This window comes from Neurospora crassa, linkage group III, assembly GCF_000182925.2.
Source record: "Neurospora crassa OR74A linkage group III, whole genome shotgun sequence".
Classification (NCBI taxonomy): Eukaryota; Fungi; Ascomycota; class Sordariomycetes; order Sordariales; family Sordariaceae; genus Neurospora; species Neurospora crassa.
The window spans coordinates 489,165-502,480 of record NC_026503.1 but is presented as its reverse complement, the minus strand read 5'-3'; the positions used below and the strand labels follow the sequence as shown (position 1 = coordinate 502,480).

The window sequence follows — 13,316 nt, the reverse complement described above, 5'->3', positions numbered from 1 at the left end:
GCGGACTCGAAAGGGAGTATACGGAACACGGAATACGCGGGCATGCCCGGTTGATTGACTGACTCGACGGCAGGGAGGAGCTTATACAGTCGACGGATAGCGTCCATTCGGTCGAGACGGGTGTTTTGTACCTGATCTGAGCAGCGTTCTCATTGAAAACTTAACTCAAGGGAAGTTGCATTCACCGTGATTGATATTAACCGCGTTGAAACGATGCGACTTGCTGCACACGAAGGAACAGCTGTAGAGGGAACAAAATGGATGGTCATGAACGCAAAGGGGTATAAAGCAACTCAGTGACGACAACGACAACGACTAACTACCAACCTGCTAACCTGCTACTACCCGACGTACCCTCCCGCTAGACTACACTAACATTGACTATCGACAAGAACAAGATCAATCTCTCTAACCTTCAACCAAGTCCTTCCCCGGGGATCCCTTGACCATCAGACCACAACATCCAGCTTCAACCTGGAACTGTAATCTGTTTAGATTTGGAAACCCCATCAAGTCGTCGAGCAATTTCCTCCGCAAGAAAGTTATATTCACCCCTTCCTAACCCTCTACCCTTCGTCACATCAACACTCCATGTTCACGACATCCACAACACAACAACATCGACATCAACACATCAATAAAAGCAAGAGGAGAGAGTTTGTGAACCAAGCGACGATTGATACCCATCGCCCGCGCGCGCAAGCAAAGCAAGAAATCTTTTTCCATAACAAGGCCTTCCATCCTTTCTCCCAACTTCCGAAATAGACAAGTCCAAGCCCAAGAGAAAATAAGGAAACAATGAAACTTTTCTTCGATTCGATTGAAATTCTTCTTTCTTCATCCATTCCCAATTTGGCGGACAAATAAATGCCCACCTTTGGCAGACACCAAAGACGTGTCTACCAGATATTGATCTTGCAACCCAGAACGCCAATGACTAAACTAAAAGCCTGACTTTGATGGTTTTATATGGTCTGGCCTGGAGATGTCGGAAACCCAAGGAACCCGAGGCTACCAGGTCATCCGACTGTGATTGCCAGAGAGTTGCCTCGCAGCCGCCTAGGTCACGAGAGCCAAAGCAGATGTATTCCTTATGAGAGTAGTTTTGCTGACCACGCCGCAGACAGCGGACAGCTCTGCAAAGCTCGTTACTGGCAATCAGACTCTTGTCTTGTCGGATATGACGTTGTCGTCCATCTCTAGCGAGCCTTCTGAGGCGCAAAGAGTTCTATTCCAAGCAAGCCCAAACGTTAGCACAGCTGGTCTTTTTCTTTCAAAGTAACATCGGGGAACAAGGGATCACAACTTACCAGGGAAATGCTCCTTAGCATACTGTTCGCAAGCCTTGGCCGGCTTGCCGACCTTAGCGCCAATGGCCTTCCACTTGTTGTTCTCGTACTCCTTGATGGCGTTCATAAGGGCGGCACTCTGTTCGATGTCTCAGTCAGCATCTCTGGTTTCTCATCACACCAACAGCATGCCACCAATGTAGGTAAGGGTGAAAAGAAGGTGGGCGCTAACTACCTCATCCTCAGCAAACTCGGCATAGTGCATATCCTTGTACCAGTGCTTCTTGACGGAGCCTTCAGTGCGGGTAGGGAAGGTCTGTTTGGATTACGGTCAGCTTTGGTCATTCTTCGAATCAGAACACAGATTGATGTACCTTGGCAATCTCAGCCCAACTGTTACCCGCATCGCGCATCTGCTTCAAGCGATGCTCCTCTGCCGGAGTCCAAGGGGTATTGGTGCGACTTTTCTTCGCTGGCGGAGCGGTCGCATCGGTGGCTGGGGCAGAGACGGGGGCAGCAGGCTGAGCCTGAGCTGGAGCCGAAGCGGGAGCCTGGGTCTGGGGAACGGGGACAGGCTGAGCGGCCGGAGGAGGGACCGGAGTCTGCTGCGCCGGGGGAGCAGTTTGGGCAGCTTGGTGAGGCTGAACCTGGGGCTGTTGCTGCTGAGCCTGCTGTTGTTGAGGGGGCTGGGGAACGGACGCATGCTGAGGCTGGCCGGATTGCGACGCGTGGTGTGGAGGAGCATGTTGCGCTTGGTGTTGAGGAGCGTGTGGCGGCGCGTGGGCGATCTGAGGAGCGTGTTGGGGATGGGGAGAAGGTTGCGCGCCGGGAGCGTTGCGCTTACGGCCTCTTGGCTGGGCGGGAGCAGGAACGGGGGTAGGCTGTTGTTGTTGTTGCTGCTGCTGGGCTGGCTGTTGCGGCGTCACTTGGGGTTGTGGGGCATGGGACATGGACGGCTGGACGGGGGCGGCCTGATGGTGTTGTGGGTGCTGGGCGTGCTGCTGGTGCGGGGACTGGTGCTGCTGGTGATGTTGTTGATGTTGGGCATGTTGCTGCTGCGGCGGCTGCGGCTGGCTCTGGGCGTAGGCGCGAAAGTCCATGGGCGGCTGGTCGCGACGAGTCAACTCGGGCTGCTGGGCATAGTGGTTCGGGCTGGGATACCAGGCGGGTTGGTTAGCAAACGCGGTTTGTTGTTGTTGTGATTGTTGTTGCGGCTGCAACTGCTGCTGCTGCTGCTGATGCGGAGGAAGATGGTGCTGTGGCAGCGCCGGCATTGACGGCGTGGGTTGACGCCATGCCTGAGCATGAACGTCATTAGGGACCCGCTGCTGCTGTTGTTGTTGTTTCTTCATGCTGGCAACGGACGGTGGTGGGTTTGCGGGTTGCGTGCGGGTCGCGATGCGATGGGTCGCTGCGTCCTCGGGTCGGCCTGGGGCACGAAGCACCAGGCTGCACCGCGACAGCAGGGGTCGCAGTCGACAGACGTGACCGCGCGAACACGGACGGGTACGTGTAGTGAGTGTTGTTGATGGGACGAAGAAAAGAAGGGGTGTTCCAAGGGCAATGGCGGGGATCAACTAAGGAAGGTATCGAAACAAGGCCCGAGAGGTAGCTTTTTGGCGCGCGCCGATGACCGACGGGTGGGAAAGGATGACGAAACAGGCCGAGTCAAAGGATGGCAATTGTTTCTGTGCGTGGGTAATAATATGCAGAGGTACGAAGGCCAGCCAGGCGACAGAAGTAGAGGGGAGGTAGGTGTCTATCCAACCCACTTTCATCCGTGTCTGGTCAAGTCCAAGTCCAGGCAGGGTCTCGGCCAGCGGCGGCGCGTGTTGTAGGTAGATGTACTGTAGAGGTAGGCGGCAGGGGGGGAAAAGAGAGACAAGAGACAGAGAGGTCCCGTCAGTCTGTCAAACGGATGATGCCCGTCCTTGCGTCGACTTTTTGACGGACTGATGCTAGCGCGACAAGGAGTCCAGTCCCAACGTCTTTCGTGCCCTCGGCTGCTAATGTCGGTATGCCTGCTCCTGTTGCTTGCTTGCTTGCTTGCACTGCCGCTCGTACAGTACAGCAGTTTGTAGGAGTAGCTGGTACCCGGATAAGCGAGTCGTTACTCGTACTCGTTCTTTGTCCAAGTCTTGCAAGTGTCCCGTCGACTCGGCAAACACTACAGACGAAGAAGAGGAGGACAAACAAGGCCCAGGATGGCACGCGACGAGTACATGGGCATGGAGATGGGGTACATGAATGATGGCGAAGAAACCAAAGTGATGGTCGATGGGGAAGGTCTGAGAGAGGAAGGAGCATGTATCATGTAAAAGTGATTGATGCGCGCGGGCGTGGGAAGGGGAAAGACACACGACGACGGGATGCTGGTGGGTGACGGGGACCTGGATCGCTTTCTCGTGCAGGGCCGACTACGCAGACCACACTAGTGGTCTCTCAAGCCGAGCCGACTGGTCGCTAGTAGCTAGGCGAGTAGCAGCAGTAGTAACCTAGGTAGTCCGTCCCAAACACACACAGACACACACGCACACACTCATGGATGTTGTGTCGAGGGAAGAGATGGGAGAAGATGCTATGATGAGACAAGGAAAGGTAGGTAGGTAGGTAGGTAGGTAGACAGACAACAACAGACAGATAGAGAACAGAGAATGGAAGAACGACGGCTCGTGTCTTGAACTCAAGGCACCGACCGAGTGAGGCATGTATCGCACATGTTCCCCCACTACTACCACTCTGCTCTGGGGACAGGAAAGGGAAGGGAATGACAGACAGATACGAGAAAGGTACAAGGAAACAAGTACTTACTGAAGGCCGTTGGGGTGGCTGGTGGAGTTGGGGTAAACAGTGTACTCCGTTGACCCCATGGCGGGCATAGGCTGCGGCGGAATCGTCCACTGCTCCATTTTGCTAATTGTCGAGTTCTTGCTGCTGCTGCCGACCGAGTCTTTTTTTTGTGGTGAAAAAAGTTCAAAAAGTCAGTGACGGCTGAACTGTAGCAGTGCAGATTCAGAAATAGTTTGTATCAAGGAACAATCGAATGGATGGAATTGCTTTTGTGTGGATGATGGGGACTGGTTGTAAACTGGGCTTTGTGAACGATGACTGAGCGCTGGCTTTTTTTTTGGTCCCTTGCTCTCTGCAGGCGGCGGGCAAATTGAATGGGGGAACGGAGAAAGAGTGAGCTGATGGAGATAAAATGGGGAAAAAGGCTTGGCCAAGCTAACGCCCATTCTTTCATGACGCTCGGGGCTGCAGCAAACTTCTGTGACTGTCGCCAACGGACGAATTGCTTTTGCTCTGCGCTCTCTGCAATGCTTCTGCTTTTGACTGTCTGCTTCTGCCGCTCTGGGCTGCCGGAAATGCCTGTGAGATGGGAGATGCATTGGCCTGCCTCTTTTTTTTTTTTTTTTTTTTTTTTTTTCCTTTTCAATATCTCTTCATTTCTGTCGTCGCCTGCTGTCGCGGATAAGCTCCCTTCTTTTTTGCTGCTTGTTTTATTGTCTTGATGTCCTCTTCTTTTTCGCTGGTTTTTTTTGTTTCTTCTTTTTTTCTTACTCCTCTTCCAGCATTTTGCTTGCGTGCTGTGGTGACCATCCGGAGCTCAAAGTGAATGGTTGAGCTCCAGCAAATCACAGCTCAGCATTGAGCCTTGTCCAGTCCGCGTCATACTTCCTCACTGCCCGTGTGGCGACCACACACTGGCACCGGGGAAGAGTGACGGTCTTGGGTCAGCCCAACCCGCGAACGGGTTGAGTGGCTGCACGCAGGAGAGGAAAAAGGAAGGGGGGAGGACGGAGGGGATGAAGGGTAATTTGGAGGCGTCGGTGCTGACCACTTGCATGGGGAATCCCACGCATTCCAAACCCATGTCCCTTCTGTTCCCGTTGGAGACAAATGTGCATGTGCTGGGTTGCCGTCTGTTCAGTCTAGCCGACCAGCAAAAGCAGCAGCAGCAGCAGCAGCAACCATGTCTCTCTCACAACGGGTCAGGTTGGGGGTTGGTCGACAATTGATGAGGCCGGGCAGAGCAGCGACAGTGGTGGTTGTGGCATTTATTTGCATTTTTTGATGTTGCGGCAGGCTGCGGCGTCATGCTCAGCTAGTAACAACACCAAACCCACACTGGATAAACTCGGTAGTAAAAAAAACGAGAGTAACCAGATGGGGCAGGCAGACAGCGAGGCCGAGCAGAGACAGTGTGCAGTGCAAGTCCGATGTAAAGTGCTCACGACATTTCCCAAAAAGCACGAACATGATACCGTCGTTCGGCTTCTGGGAAGTTATCGAGCGCAAAAAAAGGAAATTGAATGATGGATCGGATTGTGTGCAAGTGAGCAAAGAAAAAAGAGCGAATGATGGATGGATGGATGATGGATGACAGGGGCATGGGGGAAGATATCGATCACAGTAGCTCGAAGGGATGAGAAAAGCGAGATGCACTTACTGGCAGAATTGACCGTGTCAAATAACTTTTTTTATCCTCGCAGGTTTGGTTCAAAGTTACACCCAAGTCCCGAACGACCGGAGCGACGTGGGAGATGCGATGCAAAAGGTAGGTAAGGTAAGGTATGTGTAGAGGTGACTTTGACGTTCTCTTGTCTGGATTGCAGAAAACTTGAGGTAGAGGTAGAGTTGAGGTATTGGCGATAGACCGAGTGATGCGCGCGTGGGCGGGAACCTCTTGTCGACCTCGATGGAAGGTTGTCGCAAAGTACTCTCCGAGTTCCCAGTGTGCGATCTGCTTGTTGCTGCTGCTTTGTCGACTTGCTGATGGACACAAGTACCTCGACGGGAAAGAGAACCTGAAGGGGACCTCGAGTCGAGTCAAAAAAAAGACGAAGAGACGGGAGAGTTGCGCCGGGGAGGGGTGGCTGGGGCTTTGGAGGCAGGTAAGTAGCGTCCAAGGTGCCTTGGGAATTTGGCTCTAGCGGCAGGCCAATTATTTCGGGTGTGGGGATGGCGGCACTGGATCGATGCGGGAAGCTGTCTGTGACTTGGAAAGTGCAAACGCGCGCGCAACAGATGATGGATGTGACGGGAGACCGGAGAGAAGTGGAAAGAAGAAACTGTGGACCACGGAAAGTCCCTCGACTTGTTTTTAGTGTGTCTGTCAACCGAGATGTCCGGATTTCCTGGATCGCGGTGATTGTTCGATTCGGTTGGCGATGATTGCAATTCCTCCTCAATAAAAAAAAAAGGTACCTCTGTGGCTTGTCGAAGCTGGGAGCAGCTCCGTTCGTTTTGGAGGACCGATGGAAGCGGGGATGTCACAGAAAAAGCTCTATTTTTTTTTCTGAGCCCGTGACCCACACAATCGGACTGGAATCTTGTCTGTTTTTGGAGACGCCGGACCGATGCTCCCTGCTTGCCGGGCCGTGGGCTAGGATGGGATGGCAGAAATGGAGGGGTTGCCAGGTGATGAAGTCATGAAAGACGGGTACACACGCGGAACTGCAGCAGCCTTTGAGCCTTGTTGGTCGCTGGTCGAACAAAACAAGTGCCCGTCGTCGGTAACGCAATGCAATAGTCAATGGATGGCGCCAGATCAGACGGAAAAAGGTAAAATAACCAGTCAAACCATGAGTCCTTGGAGATGTTCAGTGAATGGAAAATGGTTACGTGTATTGACTCTGAAGCCGTAACTAACATCAACATTTCAGGATTTTTGGATTACGAAGGCAAGGCTTGGGCGTCACCATGATTGGCCCAGTTTCCTTGTCCAAGCCACGATTGCCAGCTGAGCCGGCGAAATGTCTCGATTCATCGCATCGCATTCTCGCTCGCGTCACTGATATCGATATCTTGAATCCTACCTCGCACTTTCGTCTTGGCAGCCTCACGAAAACAGGTGATTGAAAAGATTGAGAAATCACCCGGCTAAAGTTCTTCATCGATGTTTCGAGATGATCAAATCTGATTCCATGGACCGACGCCAGGGATGAACTGGACCCCTCATCCACCCCTCCCTCGGTACGTACCCTTGCAATTGGAGGACAAGACCGCGCACAGGCCATTCTGCAGATCTGTGCATTCAGACAATGGCAGCCAAGAGGAAGTGAAGGAAGTCGCAGCGTTGAGCTGAGAGTTTTGAGGAAGGAAAGAAATGGAGTCCATCAGGCGGAGGGAGGAGCGCATCAAAGTTGAAGAGAATGTCAACAACGAACTGAAGCTTTTTGCCATGAGGTCTGTACGGTATTCCTCCTTTCGTTTCGTCAACCCCAACTCAAGACATGCCCGTGCTTCTAGTGTAAAGGTCGCGCGACGATGACCCCAAACGCTACATCTGACCCGCGTAGGGTACTTGGTAGTACCTCTTCCGACCGGTACTTCGTCTCTACCTCTGGCGATGGTGCATACAAGTCACTGCTGTTGTGGGTTTGAGTCCGAGCTAAAACCAGCAGCCTGCACCTTGTACTCCACCAGCCACCAAGAAGAGCTCTCGCCTACATACTCCTCAAGTCGAATTGAACCTCCTTCCGTTCATCGTCCTGTCAATTTCATGATGACCCGTCAGGAAAAAAAAAAGGTCCAACATGAGAAACATTGCCATGTCAGCTTTGGATGAACCCAACCTCCATCATTCCATCTCGATCCGTCTCGAATTCCCTTTATCAGACAAATCATAACCGTCCGTCGCCCAAAAGCTTGGTGTTACGATGCACTCTCACTACACTACATACACTACATGCAGCTCTTGCGTGTCACCATATCGACTATCGACTTTTATATGGACCCTCAACATGACTGATACAACCCAAGCCCCATCACATGCTATTGCATGATCACTCATCAATCACGGGAACCCCAATCCAGCTATGTGTACTTGCGTACCAAAGCCGGCTTCGAGCCGGAGTTTATGTCGGCATCGCAGCTGTCTGTCATACACTGTTTCAACGACAGAAGATCAGAGACCGTTGAACACCTTCAACTTGTCTTCTATTCTACAAGCGCCACATCTCAGAGGAACAGGTAGAGACACTCGCATCTTTCTACCAAAACTGAGACAGAACGTACAACCCGGCTACCTCAGACCAGACTACATACCCAAGTGTTCTTGAACTCAAGAAACTGCTCACAAGCGTGGCTAGAACTGACATTGGCGGTAATGGACGTTAGGGTAGTGGGCGTTAAGTAACAAGCTAGCCTCACAGCCGAGTTCATGGCCGATACAATAGGTAAATAAATTGGATGAGACTGAAGGATGTCCCCAAGTCGGTGACAGCTCCCAGCTCGTGACAAAGTACCGGTACCAAGACCGTGGAAAGTCTTACGCTCATCTAACCCTACCCACGACTTTGGATCTTCCCCACGTCCCCAAGTCCCCACCAACCCTGGTCATTCCCTTAATTCTATGACTTTACAAGTTCCCTAGGTACCCTCATCGACACGGCGGGCTCATGGAGAGTATAGCAATGTACATGTATCGGAGACCTAGTGTACACTGTGCAATTTCTCCCCTGTCTCATCATCAATCAAAAGGGTCAACTTCGAATGCCAAGGTCGGTACATAACGGCTTTTGGTGTATCCATCCATCCATCCATGTCCATACGGTACCTACCTACCCTATGTGCCTGTCTACCTCTGTACATGTTATTCAGTTCATCAAGTATCCCTGACGGAGCCTCAACGACCTCACCTCATCGTGACTGTTTGGAGAATGACTAACGACACTGCATGCCTACCTACATCTCACTGACCTACCTGTCTTGACATTGGCGAATTCCGATGTTCACGCACAAGACACGCACGAGTTTTGTGCACAATGCATTAGAAGACCTCAAGTGTGCTTGCTGTACACTACTTTTTTTTATTTCCAAGTCAACAATTAATCAGTGGCAGGCATCAAGTAAACGAACCTGGCTGACTATAAACACCGAGAGGTCGGCTGGATGAACATGAACCTGCCCCTTGTTCCTTTTCTTTATCGTCTTTGAACATCACTTGTTGCCTACCTGTCTTTAGTAGTATGTCTGGCAGTCACGGCGACTGGTATTTTCGGACCATCATGGATGTTAATTCTGTCACCCGGGAGATAAATAGTTCCCATGGGTAGTACCCGACATAGGTAGTCAACGGACACAAAAGCGAATTTCATCTATGTGTACTCTGTCTACCTGATGTCATCTTTTATTTTTCTCCTTCATATTCTTCTTCCTCCCTGCCACAATGTATAAAGACAAAGACCCTCTCCTAGACGCCACTGCATGGAGCCGAACAAATGCAAGCAGGAAGAAAAACAAGGCCAAAACCTAAGGCAACGCAAAACGAGATGCTACCATCTATATGAATCTCTCTCGAAAGAAACATCCTCTATCCGCCCACGTCGTAGTGTAGAAAGCCGCCGCCGTCCGCCATCTATCCCATCCCATCCCATCCTACTAATAGGCATCCCCACCCAAATCAGTAACAGCCCCATGCGACGCATCCCCCACCAACCTCGCATACTTGGCCAACGCCCCCCTCGTCGGCTTCATCTTCGGCGCCTTCCACCCCTTCTTTCTCTCCTCCAACACCTTGGCAATCTCTTCCTCACCCTCGACGCCTTCCACAGTCTTGACGACATCAATCCGGTTCCTAACCGCATCAATCGTAATCAAATCCCCGTCCTTCACCAGCGCAATCGGCCCCCCCGTCGCCGCCTCGGGGACCACATGGCCCACAATAAACCCATGCGACGCACCAGAGTACCGACCATCCGTCACCAGCGCGACATTCGTCAGGCCCGCGCCCATGATCGCCGCTGAAGCCTTCAGTTGCTCTGGCATACCTGGACCGCCTTTGGGTCCTTCGTACCGCACGATGAGGACCTGGTTTCCTTGCTCGAGGGTAATTTCCGAGTTCTTCAAGGCGGCGTCGAGCTCGAATTCCTTGTTGAAACAACGGGCTTTGCCGGTGAAGGAGAGACCTTCCTTGCCTGTAATCTTGGCGACCGCACCACCGGGGGAGAAGTTTCCGTACAAGACACGGATATGCCCCTGGGACTTGATGGGGTTGTCAAGGGGGCGGATGATTTTTTGATCGGGGTCGAGACTAGGCCAGTCGGATACGTTTTCCGCCAAAGACTTGCCGGTGATAGTGGGGATGGTGCCATCGATATAGCCTGCGGCGATGAGCATCTTGAGGACCGCGGGGGTGCCGCCGACTTTGTACAGGTCTTCCATGTAGTACCTGCCGGAGGGGGCCATGTCAGCCAAAAAGGGCGTCTTGGCTGAGACGCGGTTGATGTCGTCCAGAGTCAAGTCGACGTCGGCCGAGTTGGCCATGGCGAGGTAGTGCAGAACGCCATTGGTAGAACCGCCGAGGATCATGGTGAGCACGAGGGCGTTCTCGAACGAGGCCTTGGTCAAGAGGTCGCGCGGGCGAATGTCCTTCTCCATACAGATCTTGATGTACTCGGCGGCTTTTTCGCACTCGCGGAACTTTTCGGGCGAAGAGGCAGGGAAAGAAGAGGAGCCCGGTGCGGTGAGGCCCATGGCTTCGATGGCGGTCGCCATGGTGTTGGCGGTGTACATGCCGCCGCAGGCGCCGGCGCCGGGGCAGGCGTGCTGCTCGATGTCGTCCATGACGTCCGAAGGGGTGGCGGTGCTGTTGGGGCAAGCGGGCTTGAGACGGCCATACGTGTAAGCGCCGGAAGCCTCGTAGCAAGTGACGATGTTGATGGGGCGGTCGAGGAGCTCCGAGTGGCCGCCGCGCATGGTGCCGCCGTAGATCATGACGAAGGGACGGTTGTGGCGGGCCGCGGCCATGATGACACCGGGCATGTTCTTGTCGCAGCCGGGAATGGAGATGTTGGCGTCATGATGCTGAGCGCACGTCACGGTCTCGATGGAGTCGGCGATGATCTCGCGAGACTGAAGCGAGTAGCGCATGCCTGGTTGATGTGATGTGGTTTTAGCATTCAACCTCATATTACGCATTGAGACATGGAGGTGACAAAAACTCACCCTCTCCGCCCATGGTGATACCATCCGAGACACCAATGGTGTTGAACTGCCACGCAAGCATCTTCTCGCGCTCAACGGCCTTCTTGACCTTTTGGCCAAGATCCAGCAAATGGGTGCTATAACCACCACGTTAGTCCTCAACCCTCTCTCACCACCTATCATCTCATTCATTCCTTTGGGTAGGTAGGTACAACTCACTTGCAGGGGTTGCCCTCCCACCAGACCGTCGCAATGCCGACATGCGGCGCCTTCTTCATCATGTCCTTATTCGGGACACCGGCGCCGTAGAGCATGGCCTACATGGTTGGGTAATCGCCATGTTAGTTATTCCGAGCTTTTCATGTTGCTTTGGTACAACCCGTTGTATGTAATTCATGATCGTCGTCAGGGGGGGTCCATGCCCCTTTCCACTTTGTTGTCTAGAGGTAGGTACCACGCAAAAGCTGTACTACCTACCCCACAGCAGCCCAGAAGCTACCCCTCATGAACCATCTCCGCATCCAGATAAGGCATATGAATGACGAAGCGAGTGACGGACGGGCTCGGGATTCTTTTGCCGAACGATACCCCAATTTTGAACCCGAGGTGTTGGGTATGTGTGTAGTGTGTGTGGGATCCGCTTAAGCACGGCAGTGAATGAATAAGTGAGAGCAGCGGAATTTGTCATGTCATGTCATGACGTGACGTGAGGGTAGGTAGGTAGGTAGGTAGGTAGGTAGGAAGCATCAAGAGCAAATGATGGCAATGGCAATAGCTTCATTACTTACCTGAGCTCCAGGAAACTCATGCTCACGAGTCAAAAAGTGCGACCAGCGGTTCAACTGGTCGGGGTTGCCAGCTGGGAGAGTACGCCATTGGATGTATTCGCCCTCTTTGGGCAAGTTGCGCTCGCTGTTGTCGTTGGTGGTCGTGGTGGTGGTGGACTGGCCGGCGGGAGCGGCGGCGTCGGGAGCGACAGCCTTATTATCTTGGTTGGAAGCCATTGTTGATATATATTTAAGGCCGGAGTTGGTGGATACTTGAGGCGCTGTGTGAGATGAGTTTGGTCGGTTGTCGTCGACGAAGGGTACCTGAGCTTGTGCCTCGGCTGCTGAAAAGAGGAAGCACAAGCTGTTGCAAAGTCGGAAAAAAAAAAGTGTCGAGGCAGACCAAGAATTAGTGTAGTAGATCTGCTCGGTGGGGTTGCTTTGTTTCGAGAAAAAGCAAGCTTCGAGGGGGAAAAGTGGCAATGGAGGAAGTCCTTTTATATCAAAACTTCCCTGGTCCAAAAAAAAATCCAGCTGGCCAGGCGGCGACAGGTACGTATTCAAAATTCGTCTGAATGGCAGTACTCCCAGTGAATGAATGAATCGGGTGGTGAAGGCAACAAACGGGAATCGAATTCCAGCCGTGGTGGAAATCAGGATGAAGTGCTGGTCCAACGTTTCATCGAAACTTTTCTGCAAACCGAAGAGGGGGGCTGATAAATGGACTTCGTATGACGCCAACCAGCCGGGCTTTGAAGGTTTATTTATGAACGAAGAGCAATACTAGGCAGGCATTAGGTCGAGACGGATTACCTGTAGTTAGGACGGGACGAGGGGACTCGGAACAACGCGCTGTTCTGCTATGACACATAACATGCACACAGACACTAAACACTTTCACTTTGCGGCACATGTCACCGAGCACTAGCAAGGCGTGACATGGAGTCAATTTGCTCGTTGTTCGATGGTCCCAACTCCCAAACAGCAAGCCGGTTGAACAACTTGCATGCTGGGTGCTCCATTTCCATCTGGTTACTTTTCAGTTGGGTTGATGTGGTTGGGAGGTACCACGCAACGGTAAAACTGCGGGTGCTGGGGACCAAGCTCTAGACTACAGTCAAGTCTGCAATTAGCGATCAGAGCTATAACGATAATCTGTTTATAACGTTCAATTTCGCCGCCACCGTTCTATTTGTATGAGAATCACAGCAGTATAACGATAATTTCCGAATTACGGTTACGATCAAAATCCTGCTTAGTAACACACACAATCTGGTACCTGATCGTTATTTTCATAGGTAGTAAACATTTGAAACACCACTAACCTATC

General features: G+C 52.3%; 2 protein-coding genes across 3 annotated transcripts; both read right to left on the bottom strand.

The window, feature by feature from the left end:
* Positions 1–264: 264 nt before the first annotated feature.
* Positions 265–6,891, bottom strand: NCU05685. Of its 2 annotated transcripts, XM_011395567.1 has the most exons (6): positions 5,740–6,891; positions 4,101–4,239; positions 1,664–2,441; positions 1,525–1,605; positions 1,311–1,428; positions 265–1,228 (listed from the first exon to the last, which is right to left on the bottom strand). In XM_011395567.1, exons 2-6 carry the CDS (start codon positions 4,196–4,198, stop codon positions 1,200–1,202), a joined length of 1,104 nt encoding a protein of 367 aa, XP_011393869.1. In that variant the 5' UTR covers positions 4,199–4,239; positions 5,740–6,891; the 3' UTR covers positions 265–1,199. The 2 variants fall into 2 exon arrangements, with proteins under 2 accessions (XP_011393869.1, XP_011393868.1); XM_011395566.1 differs by lacking the exon at positions 5,740–6,891 and having other exon boundaries at positions 1,664–4,147.
* A 2,510-nt stretch (positions 6,892–9,401) lies between these two features.
* NCU05683 (dihydroxy-acid dehydratase) lies at positions 9,402–12,735 on the bottom strand. The gene is made up of 4 exons (XM_957952.2): positions 12,008–12,735; positions 11,439–11,536; positions 11,241–11,356; positions 9,402–11,167 (listed from the first exon to the last, which is right to left on the bottom strand). Exons 1-4 carry the CDS (start codon positions 12,221–12,223, stop codon positions 9,675–9,677), a joined length of 1,923 nt encoding a protein of 640 aa, XP_963045.1. The 5' UTR covers positions 12,224–12,735; the 3' UTR covers positions 9,402–9,674.
* Positions 12,736–13,316: the final 581 nt, after the last annotated feature.